Source organism: Natator depressus, chromosome 14 (assembly GCF_965152275.1).
Source record: "Natator depressus isolate rNatDep1 chromosome 14, rNatDep2.hap1, whole genome shotgun sequence".
NCBI lineage: Eukaryota > Metazoa > Chordata > Testudines > Cheloniidae > Natator > Natator depressus.
In genome coordinates, this window is record NC_134247.1 from 33,553,333 (window position 1) to 33,575,916 (window position 22,584).

Here is a 22,584-nt window from a genome sequence, read left to right on the forward strand (position 1 = left end):
TTCAGCGTTATAAATCTAAAATGTGAGTATCTTTAAGCGTTATTAAACCTTAGCGTTATTATTGGGCTGTATAATTATGAACTTTTCTTTATTATAACTGGTTCACATGTAATAAATAAGGTCCATAAAAGAAAAGTAACTGCGTTAATGCTTAATAGACTACGAAAGTGATAACGTCACTCTCCAAGTGGGCAACTGTGAGGATGGGGATTATTTTCCAAACAACCGGTATTGGGTTATAACATCGAAAAAGGTCATTTCATTTCTGTGTAAATGTGTAACTAACTGTTTTAATAGGTAAGTGAGAGTGTTACTAATCATTGAACCTTTAAGCAGTGAAAAGACGTGTTGGGATGGCTGCAGTGTGGTTTAAATCGCCAACTATGTGTTGTGTCAGCCATCCTTAACACTATAATGCTTGCAGTTGGGAGCACAGTTAGTACACAACAATATTCAAATGCCCCATGGCATAAAGAGGAAAAAGAAAACCCTCAGGAGCTGAGTATCATAAACGGAAGGCTGAGAAAGAAAAGGACCTAGCAAAACAGCAGGGATCCTTCCAGAAATAACTTCTCTTTAATCCAAATAAAGATGGAAGCAGTTCACAGCATCCAGATGAAGGAATTTTACTCGGAGAGGAGGTTAGCTCACATTTGCATGGAAGCAGTTTGGAACATCAAGATGAAGGTAGCTCACATCCCAAAAAAGCAGTTTGGAAATTCAAGATGATGGAAACTTACTTCTAGATGAAGGCAACTCACAGCATCAGACTGATATGGAAGTGGAGAAAATTTATTCACCTTTAGAGACACATACAGAAATTGAAGTAAATGAAGTAGAGGGAAGAAAGGATGAGGTAGTTACAAACAAGTTACAGTATGGGGACCCAGCTTCATGGCCCAGATGTGATGACAGTGGGGGCAAATTCTTGTGGAACATGGACACGAACAAGTTCATGAATTTCCCTTCCTTAAGGATGGAAATAAAAGAAAATTCTCTGCTCAGCATTACAAGAGGAAACTCATTAATGGGGAAGAAATTCATCAAAACTGGTTACATTATTCAGTATCGAAGGACTCTGTGTTTTGCTTTTGCTGCAAGTTGTTTAGAAATCAAGCAATTGGTACATTACTTACTGAAAATGGTTCGAAGGACTGGAAAAAACATATCTTCAATTCTCTCTTCACATGAAAGAAGTACAAAATATTTGGAATGTTTTCAAAATTGGAAAGAACTTGAATTACGATTGAAAAAAGGAAAAACTATCGATGAAGAAAATTTACGTGTGATCAAGGAAAAAGAAGAATATTGGCAACAAATATTAGTGTCTGATTGCTTTAGTGAGAGTTCTTGGTGGGCAAAATTTAGCATTCTGCAGCCACGGTAGAAATGAAACATTATACACGCCAGGTAATGGAAACTTTTTAAAATTTGTTGAATACCTAGCTTTGTTTGATCCAGTCATGAAGGAGCATCTGCGTAAAATAACTGATCATGAAACATAGGTTCATTACTTTGGAAAAAATATGCAGAATGAACTGATTCAAATCCTAGCAAATGCCATTAAAAAGAAAATTATAGAAGCTGCCCATTCTGCAAAATACTTTTCAATAATACTAGACTGTACACCAGATGTGAGTCATATTGAACAAATGACGATGATCATTTGTTTTGTGGATATGGAAAAGTCTGTAAATGAAGATAATGTTGAAGTGCTCATAAAGGAACATTTTTTGGGTTTCGTACCACTGAAGGAGACGACTGGAGCATTTATGGCTGAAACTATTCTACAAGAGCTCAAAACAATGTCATTATCTGTTGAAAACTTATGTGGCCAAGGCTATGATAATGGGAGTAATATGAAGGGTAAAGACAATGGTGTGCAAAGGAGGAGGATGGAAATCAACCCTAGGGCCTTTTTCGTTCCTTGCAGTGTGCATTCACTCAATTTGGTTGTCAGTGATGATACTAGATGCTGTTTGGAGGCAAGCAGTTTCTTTGACCTGGTGCAACGTGTTAATGTGTTTTTTCTCAGGCTCAACATGCCGTTGGGAGATTCTGATTCGCCATATGAATTCTCTAACTGTGAAACCACTTAATCAGACAAGATGGGAGAGTCGCATTGCTGCTTTGAAGCCTCTTCACTATGAACTTGGAAACATTTATGATGCCCTAATTGAAATTTCTGATGATACTACCTTTACTGGATCATCTGGCAATATGGCATGTTCAGATGCAGAAGCTCTTGCAAATGGCCTTTCCAAGTTCAAATTTGTGACTTCACTCATTTTGTGGTAATATCCTTTTCGAGATTAACCTCACAAGTAGCAGCTTCAGGAAAAGAACTTGAACATACATTCTGCTACTCAAAAACTGCAGCAAACTAAAAATATTCTGGAGGAATTCAGAAGTGATGAAGGGTTCGAAAGAACACTGGTAGATTCTCTCGAGCTTGCTGAAGGAATAGACTGTCCAACAGAATTTGAACCAGCACCAGTTTGCATTCGGCAAAGATTCTCTCGAGCTTGCTGAAGAAATAGACTGTCCAACAGAATTTGAACCAGCACCAGTTTGCATTCGGCAAAAGAAACAACAGTTTTCATATGAAGGATGAGACACACCCATTCAGAACCCCCCCCCCCCCCCCGCAAAAAAGTTCAAAGTGAATTTCTACTCTGCAGTCCTTGATACTGGTATTCACTCAGTTGACGAAAGATTTCCACAGATGCAGCAGCTAGAGTCAGTATTTGGCTTTCTATATGAGATCCACAGCTTGCAAAAGAAAACCGCAAAACAGATAAGAGAATTTTGTATAAAACTAGGGTCGGCATTGACTCATGAAAATTCAAAAGACATTGATGCTATAGATTTGTGTAGTGAGCTTCAGGCTTTTTCAAGACAACTTAAGAGACATTCCACTCCTGAAGAAGTACTGAAGTTTGTTTGTGAAAATAAACTCACAGACAGTTTTCCAAACATGTTTATAGTTCTACTCATTCTTTTAACTTTGCCAGTTTCCATAGCTAGTGGGGAACTTAGCTTCTCAAAGTTAAAATTGATAAAAATATATTGCATTCAACAATGGTGCAAGAGAGACTTGTTGGACTTGCCACAATGTCAACAGAGCATGAAATAGCTGGAAAACTGGATCTAAAAGAACTAGTGACTGAATTTTCAAAACTTAAAGTACGAAAAGTCATGTTTTAAGAGCTGTGATACAGGAGGGCCAGGGAGCAGTGGTAGAGGGGAAATATATAAGCCCGGGGCTAATTAAGCCATCCGGTGGAGCGCGGGTCTGCTGCTCTATCTCGGCGTTTACCTTTCTGCAACACATCCGTCTCCGCCGAAGAACTGGCACGGTTTAGAGGGCAAGGTGGTAGAGCAGCTCCGGAGATGGACAGGACTACTCTGGTGTCTGTCCTTTCGAGGGCGGGCACTGGTGCTCAGTCAACTAGTCCTGTCCATGCTCTGGTACTGGCTCAACACCCTGGTTCCGGCCCCGGATTTCCTGGCCAACCTCCAGAAGTTGATTCTGGAGTTCTTCTGGTCAGGACTGCACTGGGTCTCTGCAGGGGTTCTCCATCTACCCCTGGAGGAGGGAGGGCAGGGCCTGAAGTGTCTCCGCACTCAGGTCCATGTCTTCCGCCTCCAGGCCCTGCAGAGGCTCCTTTATGGTGCAGGTAGTCCAGCATGGAGCATATTGGCGCACGCATTCCTCCGCCGCTTCCGAGGGCTTCGATATGACCGGCAGCTCCTTTATCTCCACCCAAGGGGTCTTCCGCGAGACCTCTCCGGGCTGCCGGTCTTCTACCAGGACCTCCTCCGGACCTGGAAACTGTTCACAGCGATCAGGTCCGTGGCGGCCTCCGTGGGGGAAGATCTCCTCGCGGAGCCCCTGCTACACAACCCCCAGCTCCATGTGCAGTTGGCGGAGTCCCCCTCGGTGCGCCAGAGGTTGGTCCTGGCAGAAGTCACCAGAGTCGGAGACCTCCTGGACTACGACCGGGGAGACTGGCTGGATCCCCTGACGCTCGCTCAGCGCATGGGGCTCTCCAGACCTCGTACTGCCCTGCATGTACTTCAGGAGGTGAGGGCCGCTTTGCCGCCTGCTGCTCGGGTTTACCTCGACCGGGTCCTGCGAGAGGGCATGCCCCGCCCACCCTCCACCCCAGGCCCTCCAGACCTTTTCATCGGGCCCCTGCCCCGTGGACCCGACCGACCCCCCCCCCCGACCCCTTCACCGTGAGCCGGCTACGTGAGCTGCAGCCAGTCCGGTTCCAGATCACGCCAAAGAAACATCTCTACACGCTCGTGCTCCACACCCTTCATGTCCTCACCCTCGCGTCCCGCCCTGACACAAAGTGGCGGGACCTCCTGCCACCTCTAGAGGGTGAGGAGCCCCGGTGGGCCAGCTTATATTCCACCTTAGTCCCGAGGCCCGCCGAGGATATCAGTTGGTGGCTCCTTCACGAGGCCGTGAGCACAGGCGTGTTCTTGGCGTGGTTCACCCCACTCCCGGACACCTGCCCCTTTTGCGGTGTGAGGGAAACCCTGGCGCACGTCTACCTGGAGTGCGCCAGGTTGCAGCCCCTATTGCGGCTCCTCACGAATATTTTGTTAAGATTTTGGTTGCACTTCTCCCCTCACCTCCTTATCTATGCACTCCCTGTCCGTGGCCCCACTAAGTCGCAGCACCTCCTGGTCAACCTCCTCTTGGCCCTGGCTAAAGTGGCCATCTATAAAACCAGGGTGAGGAGGTTGGCCGATGGAGTCTCCTGCGACTCTGGGGCCTATTACCGATCCTCTGTCCGTTCACGCCTCCGGGCAGAGTTCCTCTGGGCGGCGTCCACTGACTCCCTTGACGCCTTTGAGGAGCAGTGGGCACTGTCCGGGGTTCTCTACTCGGTGTCCCTGTCAGGTTCCCTTCGTTTAACCCTTTGACCGCACTCCTGTCCCTGTTGTTCATCATTTGTCCCCTGTAATTAATTGGTTTTCCAGGTCCTGTGGACCCCCCGCTTAGGCTGGGGGGGATCCTTTAGCAGCGGGCGGGCTTTGCCTGCCCACTTCCTGGATCCCAATAGGTCCTGGATCCCAATAAGGCCAATTAAGGCATGGTTCCCTGTAGACTAGGGAGGGTGGCTACAGGTTAATTGGAGCACCTGCAGTCAATTAAGGCCCTGTCAGGAACCTAATAAAATCCCCCCTGCTTTGGGCAGACAGGGAGGAGGAAGGAGAGAGGACTGGAGCTTGGAGGTGTGCTGTGAGACTTGAAAGATCAAAAAAACGAAGTAAGGGAGACCTTGTCCCAGCAGAGAAGGGAGACTTCCTCCCCTCAGTGTCTAAGGACTGAAGGTACCCCATCCAAGGGGGAAGAGGGTAAGAACCCACAGGGGTTGAGAGGGGCTGGGGCTCAGATTAAGGAGCAAATCCAGACCCCTCCCCTGCTTCCCTCCTTTACCACCTTCCCAGGCCAATAGTGGGGCCCTTGGCACCCCAAGAGCAGGGGCAAGGGGTGGCATCTTAGCCCCCCCACCAAGAAAAGCGCAGGACCCACCATACTAACGTCGGCCATTTTGGCACAGAGTCTTTTGTATTCAGAGTGTTTTGTAAATACAGGTTAAAATTAATTGAAGAGTTTTCTAATTTCTTTCTGTATTGGATGTGGTGGTAATGGCAGTTAAAGCAGGGTAGTGTAATGTATGATTTTGGATTTGTAATAAAAAAAATTATAATTACATTTTCAATGCATTTTTATTTGAAATTGGACTGAAATATCATCTAGCTGTCATGTACAAATCTGTTCTCAAAAGTTAGTGTCTTTTATCCGATCTCAGAAACATTGGTTGGACAAACGGATGGATGGACAAACTGAATAATTAAGCCTCTGTTTAAAAAACGCTTAAAAAACATTAAAAGGAAAAAAGGAGCAAAATGTTTCCCAGTCTACCAAAAACCTCAGCCTAGATCTGTCCTGAGGGTTTGGGGTGGGGGTGCCGATTCCATGGTTCGCCTAGGGCGCCAGTTGCTGGCAGCTAGTCTAGGGCCGCACCTACCCCCCTCCTGTGCCCCAACCCCTGCACTGTGCCCCCTTCACCCCAACCCCTGCATACCCTCCTATGCCCCTAACCCCTGTACTGTGCCAACTTTGCCCCTAACCGCTGCATTCCCCTCCTGTGCCCATGTGGGGCAACTGATCTGGATGCATGGAGCAGCTGGCACTGCTGCTCGCTCCCCCCCTCAAACACTGCTCCTCTGCACACACCCCTCCTCCATAGGGGGCATCTATGACACAGCCTGGGCAGTCCCAAAATTGTTTCTCTCTCAGGAAGTGCTTGATGATTCTGCCAACTGTGGCCAAGGCTGTAGGTGTTAGCTAAGAACTGACACACTCCTAGCTGGAAACCAGACCAGTTCACCTGTATGTTAATTTTGTTCAAAATAGGTATTAGTATTAGTAATTAGTATTATAAGAATGTATTTCATGTTTAGATGCTATGACATGCTTGTAAATTGCTGCCTGCCTTAATCTCACTTGTAATGTCACTATTCCAGGCTATCAGGAAATATGTAAATTTTTCTTTATATAACTGAAAATGTTTGCTCTGAACTTGTGAACCCGGGCACAGGAATTGTCCCTCCCCCCTCCATTTAGGAGGCTTATCAAGATTAAACAGGCCATTAAGGAACATCACAATACAAAGGATTGGTGAATGGCCCTTTACACCTTGGAAATGTTATGTGCATGGGCACTCCCCCCATAGGCTGGAAGACTAAACATAAAAGATAAAACAGGGTCACCCCAGAATTTTTTTCACCTCTGCTCTTTGAACTCTCACAGAGCCAGAGACACTAAACAAAATCACAGGTCCACCCTGAAAGATATTTTGAACATACAGATTACCACACCTCGGTCACCTTGAGGAACCACAGATGATAACTCATTGGTGTTTCTCTGTTGGCTTGCTTTGACCTGTACATAACCCTCATTTCTTTTTCCTGGTTAATAAATCTTTAGATAGTTTATTACAGGATCGGCTACAGGCGTCATCCTTGGTGTAAGATCTAGGGCAGTGGTTCTCAAACTTTTTTTTTCATGGACCACATGAAAATTGCTGAGGGTCTTGGTGGACCACTTAATGATCTTTCCAAATGTTGTTTGTACCATTAGCTAACTATTGTAAAGTGCTTTGGATAAAAGCGCTATATTAAAAAACTTAATAATAATAAACATTTTTTGTTCTATAAATAAAAGCACACAACTCATATTTTAATATCACTAGTCTTACCTTTCTAATACAGTGGATGTGCCCTCTCTCCCCCATCGTGGCAGCCCCTGAGCTGGGGCTGGGAAGGAGAGGGGGTCTCTTCCCTGCCACAACAGTCACAGAGCTGAGGTTGGGAAGGAGGGCCATCTCTCACCGGCAGCTGCAGCCCTGGAGCTGGGGAAAGTTGCCTCTTTCTCCAGCTGCCGCAGTCCTGCTTGTCCCAAATTCCCCCCACCCCCTCTTCTCACCCCACTGCCTCCTCCCACCTACCCCCCATCCTCCCCAAGGCCACCACCTCACCTTACACATGCATCTTCTCCAGGGTCCAGGCACCTAATTAGTGGAGCCACACCTGTGCGTCTCCACTAATTAGGTGGGTGGCCCTTCATTCGCTTGTGTGTGGCCACCCAGGCACACACCTTAGAGGGAACTATTTGCGGACCACCTAAATGGAGCTCGCAGACCACAGTTTGAGAACCTTTGATCTAGGATACCAGTTGACCTGGGGTAAGTGACTGGGGTCTGGGAGCAACCTGAGTGCCATGTGATTTTTGGTGTAAGTGACCATTTATCACTAAGTCCATTTTGTCTGGGTGGCAAGATAGGCTGGCGAGTCTAAGGGGACTGTCTGTGACTCCATGGCAAGACTGATAGTGATCCAGGAGTTCACATTTGTTACTGGCTTGGTGAAATCTAATTACAGAACAAACCACCAGTTAAGGGTGTCTGCCGTGTTTTTGACAGTCTGCCCTGAGGCAGGCACTCACTCACAGCCATGAGCTGTGCCAGACAGCCTGACATAGGGATTAAAGAGTGATTAATGGGGAAGACAGGTTAATTCCCTTTCAGTTCATTGACTGATCTCTCCTCTCACACTGACCCTGCAACTCTCTTTCCCAGTGCATGTGACTCTGGATCCAGGCATGGCTCATCCTGTCTGTGGATCGGAGACATCTGAGGCTCAGAGACACATGGGAGGACCGGCCCAACAATCCAGAACGAGTTGATCCTGTTGGTGGCTGTAGTTCTTGAGCAGGTGGCATTACTGGAAGGTGAGGGTGGAAGACGAGAGTGAAATGGGACTGGGGGCTTGTAGGGAACCTGGGAGCAGGAAGGGAGTGAGGGGGTCTATCACCTGAGCATGGGTACTGACTCCTCTGGCTGAAGGGAGATTTCTGCCACCCCCTGGCTCCTTCCCAACAACACAGTATGACTGGCCAGTCCCATCTCTTCACTTTTACTGCCACCTTCTCTGGGTGCCCTGTCTTTCCTTCTTGACTTGTGGTGACAGTGGGAGGGGTGGGGGAGGTGAATGCAGGTACCTTGGCAATCTGCCTGGTTACGGAGAAGGGCTGAGGGGCTCTGCCAGTGGGAGCCAGGGGTTCTTTCGTTTAGATGTGTGAGGGCAGTTCAGATGATCTCAGCTGACAACAGACACACAGGGAGGGAGGCGAGCTCTGTAATACTGAGGATCCACAGTCCCGTTTCTCTGAACAGGGAATGAAATGCAGTGATAAGGATACAGGACTCACCACTGAGAAATGGACGGCCCCAGGAACCACTGTATACTTCATGTGTAGAGTCCTACCAAATTCACGGCCACGAAAAAACATGTCACAGACCGTGAAATCTTATCTCCCCCATGAAATCTGGTCTTTTGTATACTTTTACTCTATACTATAGGGTAAAAGTATACAAAAATACAGCATTTCTCAAATTGGGTGTCCCGATCTAAAAGGAGGTTGCAAGGTTATTGTAGGGGGGAGTCACATTATTGCCACCCTTACTTCTGTGCTGCAGCTGGCATCGGTGCTGTCTTCAGAGCTGGGCACCTGGCCAGCAGCCGCTGCTCTCAGGCCGCCCAGCTCTGAAGGCAGCGCAGAAGGAAGGGTGGCAATACTGTGAACCCCCTACAATAGCTTTGCAACCCCCTTTTGTGTCAAGACCCCCAGTTTGAGAAACAGAGAGGCTTAAGGGCTTTACATGTTTATATTTTGCCCTTTTAAAATACATATTGATGTTTTATTACACCACCATGAAATTTAAGATTTAAATATCTGAAACTGTGAAATTCAAGATTTTTAAAATGCTATGACTGAAATTTATGAAAATGGACCATGAATTGGAGATGTGAGTGCACCCTACAGCACTACTGACTGACAGAACCATCATCTGCAGTCACATTATCTGGGCTAATGGAACCTTTCTGCCAGGCGCTGACAACAGCAACAAGGGCTGGGTTTAATATCTCGGGGTCCCTCTTAACAATACAAAACAGAACCGGCTATAGCTTCCACCCAGGAATCTGGGAAAACTGACCACCACCTCTGGGTGCCTCTAAGAGGTAGTACTGCCCCACTCGCAAGCACTGAGTCTGTGTATAACAAAAGAGAACTTTTATTAGAAGGGAAAAGGAACCAAGTGGTAAGTTGGGAAAACACCACAACCACTTTCCAAGCATGTGACCGCAGTGTCCTTTTCCTCAATTTCCCACATTGCAGTGGGAAAGTCCAATGAATGAATGTCCCTTTAACACATCTCACTCCCCTCCCCCACCGCTGCACCTCACTCATAGTTGCTGTCCCCGGTCTGCGAAGACCCAGAATTCAGAGGTACATTCAAAAAGGGGGCTGGGGGGAGCACTGAGCTATGTCTCTGCAGTTGCTGTGCACCTCTGCAATTGGCTGCTTGCCTCTGCCTACTTGCTGCCGCTGTTGGATGTTCACCACCACTTCTGTGACACCATGTTCTGAGGTTCCACCGCTTAAGCCAGGTCTTTGGTGATTTCAGTGGGTAGGAGGGAACCTCACTGCCAGTACAGCTTCTGCATTGTCCTTCATTTCACTACTATCCCAGCACCAGGTCCAAGGCATAGCCCATAGACTGGCTATCAGGGATTCAGCTGTGGTAATTGCTGAGCAGAAATAATGCTCTCAATTGAGTCTAATCAGCTCTGTTTTTAAGTCCTGGAGGAGGAAAGATCAAATGGTGCCTAGAACTCTTTAAACAGAGTCTACATCACATACAAACCCTGCCCCTCCCTTTCCCTTTATAGGGATTTGACATCTCTAGCCCCTGCTTAGCAAGTGAGGTTCAATATACGGTGAGCCCTTCAATCAGGTCAGGCAAAGCACAGTTCTGCTGCCCTTTACTTTTCCAATCAGGATAACAACATTTCATTGCCCCTGCTTTCAAATACTAGAGTGATTTGTAACTCAAAACCATCCAGAACTGATCACTTTGGCAAAGCAGCTCTATCTCCTGCCCACCTAGGCAGAGTAGGCATCAGTGCAAACACAGTCTGCTCCTGAAGTCCTCCCCATCCCCGCCCCCAGCTCAGCTCTAGACGTTACAGGAGAGCTCATTCAGACCCCATTTACACTTTTTAACGCAGCCCAGCCTCTGGGTTGTGTTAAGCCATCTCTGTGCCTTGAGAGGATGTTTACACTAACCTGACCAGAATGACCCCCCGGCCTTCTTCCTTTGTGGTTACAGTTCGTTTCAGCGTGTCTACCTAACACAAAGTGTTCTTTCCAGCGTGCTTCACTTTGTTCCTCTCTGTTCTGAACTTCACCTGCCTCTGTGCTGCCCAATCACCCAGTAGACTCAAATCCTTGTGATCAATGAGAATTGTTCAATAGCACTGAAACCCCATCGCTTCCTTGCTTCAAAGTGAAATGAGCCGAGATCAGGCATTTTGTGTACTACAGGATAAGTTGTTTGGGATTCATTATCTCTGCATCTCATTGCTAGAGATGAACAATTAGCTCATACTGAAGAGATGAGCAATTAGCTCATAATGATGAATTTCTTCTAGGAATTGAGCATATTTGCCTGCAATGTACATCTGCAATGTAGATCATGATTCCCTCAGATGTACTGGTTGTTGAAAGAGTATCTTTTCAAATTGCTTCACTCTCTGGTTTAATTGCAAATACTCCATTGCTGAACTGTCAAGTGTGTTCCTTAATTGTACTAGGCCATGTAAGTCACATGGTATTGTTTATTCTTGGCTGGATTACTTTGAATTTAAAATCTGGTTTAATGGATTACTCACATGGGCAACTTGGAAATTCATTTCCACAGACACCTGTGATAGTAAAGCCCAATGCTTGAGAGCAAATGATCACAAAGGGGCATGAACAGGGCCAAAGAAAACCCAGGCACAAATTCAAATAATCTTTGTGGAAATTGGTTGGCATTATTCTCTGAGCTCTGATCATTATTGACCAGAACCTCAGCTCTAATGGTGCCCTGCTTCCTTCTCCCACTGATCCCCACCTGCTGTCCATATCCTCCACAGGCCCCAGCTAGTCTGCTGGTTCTGCTGACACCAGCACTATGGCTGCTCTTCAAGAAAACATGTGAGTTTAAGGAATGAAACTTTTATGAACATGTGACAGGCACTGACCAGACCCAGCAGGAAACCAACAACCCAAGAACCGTGCCGGAGGGGAGAGGGTTTGTATGACCCCAGCCCTAAAGTACTGGGGTAGGCGCAGTGGAGATGGGAATGGGGAGACTTCATTCTAGGGAGCTGGCACCAGTAGTAGGTTTCTTCTCTCTCCCTTGCACCAGATCAGCAGGGGGCAGAGGGACTCAATAGCACTGAGGAGCGCCAAACCCACAAAGCCAAGGGGTTATCGGCCACTGCCGCTTGCTATGCCATGAAAGGGCAGGCAAAAGACTGGTGCCATGGTTGGGAATCAGCAGGCAGAGCTGCTGTTCCCATGGCAGCTGTGCCGGGGGTCTCACAGGGATTTCCCAGGCTGGGGGGTAGAGATGGGCAGAGCTGCTGTTCCCATGGCAGCTGTGCCGGGGGAGAGGTGTGTCTCTCTCGCAGGGATTTCCCAGGGGGGCGGGGAGGGGAGAGCCGCTATTCCTGTGGTGGTCATGGTGGGGGAGGGGTACAGCGGCTGTTCCCGTGGTGGTCATGGTAGGGGAGGGCCAGAGCTGTGTTCCTGTGGCAGCCATGCTGGGGTTTGGGGAGGGGCAGAGCTGCTGTTCCTATGGAGTCAGTGCTGGGGGTCTCACAGGGATTTCCCAGGCTAGGGGTGGGGGATGGGCAGAGTTGCTGTTCCCGTGGCCATGCTGGGCTCTCATAGGAATTTCTGAGGCTGGGGGTGGGGATGGGCAGAGCTGCTGTTCCCATGGTGGCCATGCCAGGGGTCTCACAGGGATTTCCCGTGCTGGAGTCTCCAGTGGGTGATAACGTTTGAGCTCTGAGTGAAGCTTTTCCCACAGTCAGGGCAGACATAGGGCCTCTCTCCTGTGTGGATTCTCTTGTGCTTGGTCAGGGCAGAGCTGGTGGTGAAGCTTTTCCCGCAGTCGGGGCAGATGTAGGGCCTCTCTCCCGTGTGCACTCTCTGGTGGGTGGTGAGGTGAGCGAACTGGCTGTATCCCCTGCCGCACTCGTCGCACTGATAGGGCTTCTCGGCCAGGTGGGTTCTCTGGTGCCTGGCCAGGTACGTGCTGGTGGAGAAGCTTTTCCCGCAATCAGGGCAGTTAAAGCACTTCTCTGTCTGGTGCGTCCTCTGGTGCTTGATGAGGAGGGAGCTGTCAGTGAAGCCTTTCCCGCAGTCGGGGCAGACATAGGGCCTCTCTCCCGTGTGCGCTCTCTGGTGGATCGTGAGGGATGAGCAGTCCCGGAAGCTTTCCCCACAGGCCTCGCACCGATAGGGTCTCTCGCCCGTGTGCAGCCGCTGGTGCCTCGTGAGGTTTGAGCTGCTGCTGAATCGCCGCCCACACTCGGTGCAGGGATAGGGCCTCTCGCCTGTGTGCGTTCGCTGGTGTTTAATCAGGTCTGAGTTCACATTGAAGCTCTTTCCGCAGTCCCGGCACCGGTAGGGTCGCTCTCCCGTGTGCAGACGCTGGTGTGTGATGAGATGCGAGCTCTGGCTGAAGCAGCGCCCGCACTCCGGGCACTGGTAGGGTCTCTCCCCCAGGTGCAGTCTTTGATGGGTGATCAGATTTGACCTCAGGCTGAAGCTTTTCCCACAGTCCTCACACGTGTTGGGTTTCTCCCCGGGGCAGGATCCCCTGTGGATCGTAGAGTCATTGTGTCTCCCAAAATATCCCCGAGTGTGACTGGGATTCTCCTGTCTCTCTTCTGGGTGGCTTTCCTGCTCCTTCTCTGACCTGCCCTGACTCCCGCAGGCTTTGTCCTGCTCGGGGGAAACATCCCCATCAGATCTCCCTGGTCCCACCTGATACAGTTCCACTTGCTCAGGACCTTCCTGCTCAGGGTTCTCCTCCTCGCTGTCACTCACCATCCCATCACCTGCTGGGACAGAGACAGAATACAGACAGGAGTCACTCCCTGTGCCAGGGGAAACAAACCAAAGTAACTGCTGGGGAGATCAGAACACCAGGAGCTGAATTCCCCTCTCACCCACTCCTGAGAGGAGGGGGCAAATTGAACCTCCACATCCCATCCAAACACTCTGGGGAAACTCAGCTGTTGCCAGGTGTGAGTCAAGGGGTTGGAAGCCGTGAGTGACATCTGCCATGAAGTTACAGCAGCTGGGGACAATCCTGACAACCCAGGAGTTCATGAGCTCTTCGAGGGAACCTGATTTTTCTTCACTTCCTGTTTTTCCCCCAAGCTGGTTTAACTGATTTCTCACCTGTGCAGGCCTCCCTTGCCCTGGAGATCAGACACCATAACTCTTCTCCTCATTCCAGATGGGAGACCACATTGCTTTTCTGAGATCAGGGTGAATTACTTCTTTGTGGGATATTTATCACAGAGAATGTTCCCAGGTTTTAACCTCAGCCCATTTCAAAGCAGTGAAATCCCTGGGCCAGCTCTCCAGGGCCTCAAAGTCCAGCCACTCTGCTAATGGGGAACTGGACTCCCACATCTCTGCTCAGAACACACATCCAGACACACATCATCAAAGGGGCGCCTCAAATACACAGACAGTACGTCTGGATCTCAGAAAGAGGAGGCCTAACCCGCTATGGAGCTGCCTGGATCTGCTTCTCACTGCCAGAGCTGAGCCCAGTGATAGTGAGAGGAGCAGAGGGAATCTTGGGGCCCATGAGCATAAGTGAGGGGCTCATAGGGTGACCAGACATCCCGCTAAAATTGGGACTGTCCCAATTTTTAGTTCTTTGTCCTGCGTCCCGACTGATGCACGGTTGGGATGCCATTTGTCCATATATTGCGGCTTTGGCCACTCCGGCCGCTTTTTTTTTTTTTTGCTTCCCCCATGTGTCCCGATATTTTGTCCATTTCATCTGGTCACCCTAGGGGCTCAGCACAGTGATAATGGGAGGGTTTGTCAGAGGATGCAGCAGGGCAGGGGAGTGAGATTTCAAGAAACTGCATTTTGGGGAATGAATGAACCTAGTGAGTCAGGTTCAGCAGCCACAATAAAAACCGTAACTGGTAACAATAATGAGAAGAAGCACTAAAATCCCCAGGCTCTGTGCATGCTGGAGAAAATTGCCCTCTAACAGTATTAATTATGCGTATGGGGCCCTACTGTGCTAGGCACACACACCTATACATAGCTAGGCACCGTGTACACACATACACAGAGCTTAGGCACCGTGTACACACACACACGCACGCAGCTAGGCACCGTGTACACACACACGCACGCAGCTAGGCACCGTGTACATACACACACACACAGAGAGGTGGGCACCGTGTACATACACACACACACAGAGCTAGGCACCGTATACACCCCCCCCACGCACGCAGCTAGGCACTGTATACACACACCCCCACACGCACGCAGCTAGGCACTGTGTACACACACCCCCACACACAGAGCTAGGCACCGTGTACACACACACACACACACACACACACACACACACAGAGTCCCTTGCCCTGAAGCGCTTACCATGGCAGAGGTCAGTTTTAAGGAGGAATCTGAAGGGGGACAATGGAGTGGCTTAGTGTAGTTTACAGTGAGCTCCTCTCATGCACTGAGGACAGTGGGGGTGGGTGGGGGCAGGAAACTTGAGGGGAGTGCAGACTGATGGGTAGCATGGCTGGTATCGCTGGCAGAGCAGAGGTGGGGTTCTGCCTCTCAATGATCTGGATGATGGGATTAATTGCACCCTCAGCAAGTTTGCAGATGACACTAAGATTGGGGGAGAGGTAGATATGCTGGAGGGTAGGGATAGGATCCAGAGTGACCTAGACAAATTGGAGGATTGGGCCAAAAGAAATCTGATGAGGTTCAACAAGGACAAGTGCAGAGTTCTGCACTTAGGAAGGAAGAATCCCATGCACCGCTACAGGCTGGGGACCGACTGGCTAAGCAACAGAATTATTAAACTGCATGAATGTGTATGCATGGGATAATAAAGCTGGATGTTTGTGTATGCTATGATTTAGATGTGTAAGAGTTTGTTTTCAGCATTCTATGTGTGTCTGGCCATCTCACATAGAATGTAACCACTTGAAGCTATTTTCAGTTGTATGGTATTGCAATTTTGAATACTTTGATGTGTATCTGTGCTAATAGACTTTATGCATTGTTAAGAAAATGTATGGATACTTTGTTCTTTTAACAAATTTGTATTAAGGAACATTGTGCTAAATAAAGAATATTTTTGTCCTGAAAGAATACTGCCTGAGTGTCAATCCTTTGAGAGGAAGCCTGTCTGTTTCCTTCTAAGGATCAACAGAGTGAATCTGTTCTGGGGAGTCCTCCAAAATTTGGAGAGAAACACCCTGGCAAATGCTCTAGGGCAGGCCATCCCCTTTTAATTACCAAAATAGATAAATTAATAGCATTATTGGGGTAGGCAGGTCATTGTGGGGTGCCTCTAATTTTGGAGGTAACAGCCCCACATAGACACAAGACAATGAGTGAGTGTAACTAACGGTTGTAAGGAGGGATCTGGGTTTCCAGACTAATACAATCAGATGTTTTAACTCCAATAAAGACAAATGAACAAACTGATGCTCCAGCTGAATTTACTTGCACAGTATTTTGGAAAAAGCAAACTTGCAGCAAGGAAGGGACGGCAGATTAGTGGCCTCAGAGATCAGATAGTTAAATGGACAGTGTCAACTTAAAATCACATTGCTGTCTGAAAATCTCTCACCTGCTACTGCTGCAGGTGACACCTAACATCAGTGTCAATGAAGGGTTTAGAGAGCATTTTCTATTTCACCCCAGTCTGCTTTGTGCTAATGCCAGCACTTGGCACAGAAATTTCGCTATCTCTCCTGTAGTGTTAGTTTCTCCCTTGTCATTTGTAGGCACCTGTCAAACAGTAATGGGGGAGAGAAAAGCCTTCTGTTTTAAAAATGGGGGGGAAAAAAGGTTGTACAACCACAAAAGTTGGCTGCAGGACTCTAGGCAGAGCCAGCACCTGGGACTATATGTAATGCATTGTTTGGAAATGGACTTGATTCCAGGCTGACAGGCCCCAGGGAAATGCCCCAGAGATTTCAGAGTTTGTTTAGCCAATTCCTCACCTGCCCAGGAGCCTCTTGGACTCTCCCTTTCCTCAGCACCCTGGAGATTTGGGATCCGCAGCTCTTCCCCTTGCTCCATCTGGAGACCACACTGGGTTTTGAGAATCAGAAATCCTGCCAAGGGGGAAAGAAACCAGACGAGATCAGGGTGAATTACAGAACCATGGAATATTTGTTACCAAGAACATTTTATGACTTCAAGCCAGCCCCTTCCTGCACGGAAGATGGGTGAGATCCAAATGGATCAGAACATGTTTGTGGAGGCTATTTGGGGAGCCAGATATCTAGGGAACGTGTTACACCCCCTGTAGGAGCGTTAGACATCTCAAAGCATCCAGTGTTCTGCAGGGACACGCACAGCCGCCTGTTCCATGTCCCCCTCAAGCCACTAGCTCACATCAAGGCAACTTGGCTCAGGTGTGACTTTGACTTTCGTATGCTCGGTCTAGGGCTGAGTTAACATTTGCTCAAGGGAGAGTTTACCCTAAGACATTTCATACACCAGGCCTGGAGTCCGCAGTGGCTCATATACATGCTTAACTTTGAGCCCAGTGAGGATTTAGTATTCCCAGGAGAAGGGCCTATGTCAGAGTTGCCAATTCTCACACTGTTACTGTGACTCAGGGGATAGCTCACATTTTTCTTAAAGCCCCACTCCACCTCCTGGACCCAAGTGATAAGACCAAATCTTATTTGTTTTATTTTGGTAAAAAACAACTTTCTAGCCATTGTGGCTGCAGAGAAAAGCTTAAAAGCACGAAGTGGCTGCACCCTAAAGGTACAGAACCCAGAGGGCAAAGAGAAAAGAAGCAGAATTTCAGTATTTCAAAAAACCTCATGATTTGTAAGCCAATCTCCTGATTTTGGGGGACTGAGTCATGATTTTTCAACTCCTGGGGCTGGCAGTACTGTTTTCTGGCCTTTTTCATTGTTATTGACACTGATAGATGTGTCAGCCCTTTGTCTGCAAAGGGACAATTTATGCTAAATTAGAAATAAAATTTAGAAAACACGAGTAAACCTCAGTGCTGGGTTAATGTCAGGCCTGCTAGGACATTTTTTGGGAGCAATATCAAACTGTTTGCAGTGAAGTGCAGCTCCCTGGCAGCTTCTTAGCCCATGGGGGGCTGCCTCTGCTTTGCCCTTCCTGAGGAAAAAGGGGTTTGGTTAAAAAAAAAAAGGGTGGGGAGGAGAGAAATCAAAGAATGAATCACTCCCTCCCCTCTCTGCACACACCTCCCAGTGGTTCAGAGGGACCTGGCTGGCTTGGAAGGAGCAGGGAGGCTGTAGTGGGCTTGGAGTCTACCCCCAGCTGCTCTGATGCAAGAAAAGCTGTTACTGTGTTAAGGATTTTCTCCTCCTTTAGGTCCTTTCCAGCCAGGACCTTGAAGCCCTGAACAGACCTCGTTAGGTTGGCAGGGTTGGTGCCTCTTACCTCCCTCGCCCGCATTGCTCCTGCTGGCCCTTCCAGTCTCTCCCCCTGTCTCCCTCCTGCCTCCTCTCCCCTCGGGCTGGGAGACTCGGGCCCTGGCCCGGCCCAAGCCGTTCGCTCTCCCGGAGCTGGGTCGGCTCCTACAGGCTCGCGGGAGGGGGGCAGAGCCTGGGGGGGTCAGGGAGGGCAGCAGCTCCGGGACTCGCAGACCCCCGCCCCCCCGGGAGCAGAGCTGGGGCGAGGAGGGGCCGTTGGTGCAGAGTCACTTTCCTGCCCGACCCCGGCCCTTTCCCCGGGTCTCTCCCCTCACCTGCAGGCTCCGGCTCAGGGGCTGGTGTCGGCAGAGCCCGGGGCTGCCCAGGGGCTGGCTCCAGCCCCCAGAGAAAGCCACGATCCCGGAGCGCTGCAGCCCGGGCTACTGATACAGGGCACAGGAAGGGGCTGGAGTAGCTGAGCGCGGTAGGTGCTGGGTGCTGGTAGGGAAGACAGGAAGGGGACAGCGAAGCACGGAGAGATCTGAGCCTGTGCAGTTGCGGCCCGCACTGAAACCTGTTACCAGCGGCTGTCGCCTCCATTGTGGGCCGGGAACCCAGGTTGAGCCGCTGCTGCTCCCCTGCGGGGTGTGTTCGGGGGGAGCCCTTCCCCAGCGCCCCTCGGGGCCCAGCCCAGTGTGGGGGAGGAAAATATCTGTTCTGATTTAACATCCCCACCGCAGTGTGAGAAATCTCTCAACACACATGGGGGTTTGTCATCCCCCAGTCCTCCAGCTACTGGGATGGTGGGGGGAGAGACACAACACAATGTTTGGGAAGAAGAAAACAAGCAAAACTGTGTCTTTGTTTTTAGGAAGGAAACACTCCACAGTGTTCTTAGGCGTCCCCCACGTCCCCTGGAGAAGCACAAAAGAGCACAGGCCTTAAGTCTTCTTCCCCTTTGATAGATCCAGAAGGGACCATTATATCATCTTGTCTGTGTATCATACACGAGTACATTTTACCCAGTCATCCGAGCCCAGTCACCTGTGTTTGGCGAACACATCCTCCAGGAAGGCAGACAGGCTGGATTTGAAGAGGGCCAGTGATGGAGACTCCTCTTCAGGGCACCTTTAAAGAAAGCCATGAAAAAGCATTCCACCCAACTCTCCAACTTTAGGGTATGTCTACACTACGGAATAAGGTCGAATTTATAGAAGTCGGTTTTTTAGAAATCAGTTTTATATATTCGAGTGTGTGTGTCCCCACAGAAAATGCTAAGTGCATTAACTCGGCGGAGTGCTTCCACAGTACCGAGGCTAGAGTCGACTTCCGTAGTGTTGCACTCTGGGTAGCTATCCCACAGTTCCCGCAGTCTCCGCTGCCCATTGGAATTCTGGGTTGAGATCCCAATGCCTGATGGGGCTAAAACATTGTCGTGGGTGGTTCTGGGTACATATCGTTAGGCCCCCCCTTCCCTCCCTCCCTCCGTGAAAGCAAAGGCAGACAATCGTTTCGCGCCTTTTTTCCTGAGTTACCTGTGCAGATGCCATACCACGGCAAGCATGGAGCCCGCTCAGGTAACCGTCACCGTATGTCTCCTGGGTGCTGGCAGACGTGATACGGCATTGCTACACAGTAGCAGCAACCCATTGCCTTCTGGCAGCAGACGGTGCAATACGACTGGTAGCCGTCATCGTCGTGTCCGAGGTGCTCCTGGCCACGTCGGCTGGGAGCGCCTGGGCAGACATGGGCGCAGGGACTAAATTTGGAGTGACTTGACAAGGTCATTCTCTTTAGTCCTGCAGTCAGTCCTATTGAACCGTCTTATGGTGAGCAGGCAGGCGATACGGATTGCTAGCAGTCGTACTGTACCATCTTCTGCCGGGCAGGCAAGAGATGAGGATGGCTAGCAGTCGTATTGTACCATCTTCTGCCAGGCAGGCAAGAGATGAGGATGGCATGTAGTCCTTCTGCACCGTCTGCTGCCAGCCAAAGATGTAAAAGATAGATGGAGTGGATCAAAACAAGAAATAGACCAGATTTGTTTTGTACTCATTTGCTTCCCCCCCTCCCCCGTCTAGGGGACTCATTCCTCTAGGTCACGCTGCAGTCACTCACAGAGAAGGTGCAGCGAGGTAAATCACGCCATGTATCAATCAGAGGCTAGACTAACCTCCTTGTTCCAATAAGAACAATAACTTAGGTGCACCATTTCTTATTGGAACCCTCCGTGAAGTCCTGCCTCAAATACTCCTTGATGTAAAGCCACCCCCTTTGTTGATTTTAGCTCCCTGAAGCCAACCCTGTAAGCCGTGTCGTCAGTCGCCCCTCTCTCCGTCAGAGCAACGGCAGACAATTGTTCCGCGCCTTTTTTCTGTGCGGACGCCATACCAAGGAAAGCATGGAGGCCGCTCAGCTCAATTTGGCAATTAGGAGCACATTAAACACCACACGCATTATCCAGCAGTATATGCAGCACCAGAACCTGGCAAAGCGATACGGGGCGAGGAGGCGACGTCAGCGCGATCACGTGAGTGATCAGGACATGGACACAGATTTCTCTGAAAGCATGGGCCCTGCCAATGCATGCATCATGGTGCTAATGGGGCAGGTTCATGCTGTGGAACGCCGATTCTGGGCTCGGGAAACAAGCACAGACTGGTGGGACCGCATAGTGTTGCAGGTCTGGGACGATTCCCAGTGGCTGTGAAACTTTCGCATGCGTAAGGGCACTTTCATGGAACTTTGTGACTTGCTTTCCCCTGCCCTGAAGCACATGAATACCAAGATGAGAGCAGCCCTCACAGTTGAGAAGCGAGTGGCGATAGCCCTGTGGAAGCTTGCAATGCCAGACAGCTACCAGTCAGTTGGGAATCAATTTGGAGTGGGCAAATCTACTGTTGGGGCTGCTGTGATGCAAGTAGCCCACGCAATCAAAGATCTGCTGATATCAAGGGTAGTGACCCTGGGAAATGTGCAGGTCATAGTGGATGGCTTTGCTGCAATGGGATTCCCTAACTGTGGTGGGGCCATAGACGGAACCCATATCCCTATCTTGGCACCGGAGCACCAAGCTGCCGAGTACATAAACCGCAAGGGGTACTTTTCAATAGTGCTGCAAGCTCTGATGGATCACAAGAGACGTTTCACCAACATCAACGTGGGATGGCCGGGAAAGGTACATGACGCTCACATCTTCAGGAACTCTGGTCTGTTTCAAAAGCTGCAGGAAGGGACTTTATTCCCAGACCAGAAAATAACTGTTGGGGATGTTGAAATGCCTATAGTTATCCTTGGGGACCCAGCCTACCCCTTAATGCCATGGCTCATGAAGCCATACACAGGCAACCTGGACAGTAGTCAGGAGCTGTTCAATTACAGGCTGAGCAAGTGCAGAATGGTGGTAGAATGTGCATTTGGACGTTTAAAGGCGCGCTGGCGCAGTTTACTGACTCGCTTAGACCTCAGCGAAACCAATATTCCCACTGTTATTACTGCTTGCTGTGTGCTCCACAATATCTGTGAGAGTAAGGGGGAGACGTTTATGGCGGGGTGGGAGGTTGAGGCAAATCGCCTGGCTGCTGGTTACACGCAGCCAGACACCAGGGCGGTTAGAAGAGCACAGGAGGGCGCGGTACGCATCAGAGAAGCTTTGAAAACCAGTTTCATGACTGGCCAGGCTACGGTGTGAAAGTTCTCTTTGTTTCTCCTTGGTGAAACCCCCCGCCCCTTGGTTCACTCTACTTCCCTGTAAGCTAACCACTCTCCCCTCCTCCCTTCGATCACCGCTTGCAGAGGCAATAAAGTCATTGTTGCTTCACATTCATGCATTCTTTATTCATTCATCACACAAATAGGGGGATGACTACCAAGGTAGCCCAGGAGGGGTGGTGGCAGAGGGAAGGAAAATGCCACACAGCACTTTAAAGGTTTACAACTTTAAAATTTATTGAATGCCAGCCTTCTTTTTTTTGGGCAATCATCTGTGGCGGAGTGGCTGGTTGGCCGGTGGCCCCCCCACGGCGTTCTTGGGCGTCTGGGTGTGGAGGCTATGGAACTTGGGGAGGAGGGCGGTTGGTTACACAGGGGCTGTAGTGGCAGTCTGTGCGCCAGCTGCCTTTGCTGCAGCTCAACCATACACTGGAGCATACTGGTTTGGTCCTCCAGCAGCCTCAGCATGGAATCCTGCCTCCTCTCATCACGCTGCCACCACATTTGAGCTTCAGCCCTGTCTTCAGCCTGCCACTTACTCTCTTCAGCCCGCCACCTCTCCTCCTGGTCATTTTGTGCTTTCCTGCACTCTGACATTATTTGCCTCCATGCATTCATCTGTGCTCTGTCAGTGTGGGAGGACAGCATGAGCTCGGAGAACATTTCATCTCGAGTGCGTTTTTTTTCTTTCTAATTTTCACTAGCCTCTGGGAAGGAGAAGATCCTGTGATCATTGAAACACATGCAGCT

At 49.5% G+C, this 22,584-nt stretch overlaps 1 protein-coding gene and 1 long non-coding RNA gene across 3 annotated transcripts in view; one reads left to right on the plus strand and one right to left on the minus strand.

The window, feature by feature from the left end:
* LOC141998732 (uncharacterized) overlaps positions 1-18,629 on the minus strand; it is a 52,221-nt gene extending 33,592 nt beyond the window's left edge. The window contains exons 1-5 of the mRNA XM_074971714.1: positions 18,459-18,629; positions 16,717-16,830; positions 12,807-13,548; positions 12,521-12,722; positions 6,263-6,264 (exon numbers count right to left, since the gene is read on the minus strand). Of these exons, the coding sequence (XP_074827815.1) occupies positions 6,263-6,264; positions 12,521-12,722; positions 12,807-13,548; positions 16,717-16,795 (1,025 nt within the window). The 5' untranslated portion in view covers positions 16,796-16,830; positions 18,459-18,629. The remainder of the gene's footprint in view (positions 1-6,262; positions 6,265-12,520; positions 12,723-12,806; positions 13,549-16,716; positions 16,831-18,458) is intronic.
* Positions 18,465-21,723, plus strand: LOC141998770 (uncharacterized). Of its 2 annotated transcripts, none has more exons than XR_012641915.1 (3): positions 18,465-18,607; positions 18,995-19,301; positions 20,411-21,723. It is a non-coding gene; the product is annotated as an uncharacterized LOC141998770 (long non-coding RNA). The 2 variants fall into 2 exon arrangements; XR_012641916.1 differs by lacking the exon at positions 18,465-18,607 and adding an exon at positions 18,627-18,741.
* Positions 21,724-22,584: the final 861 nt, after the last annotated feature.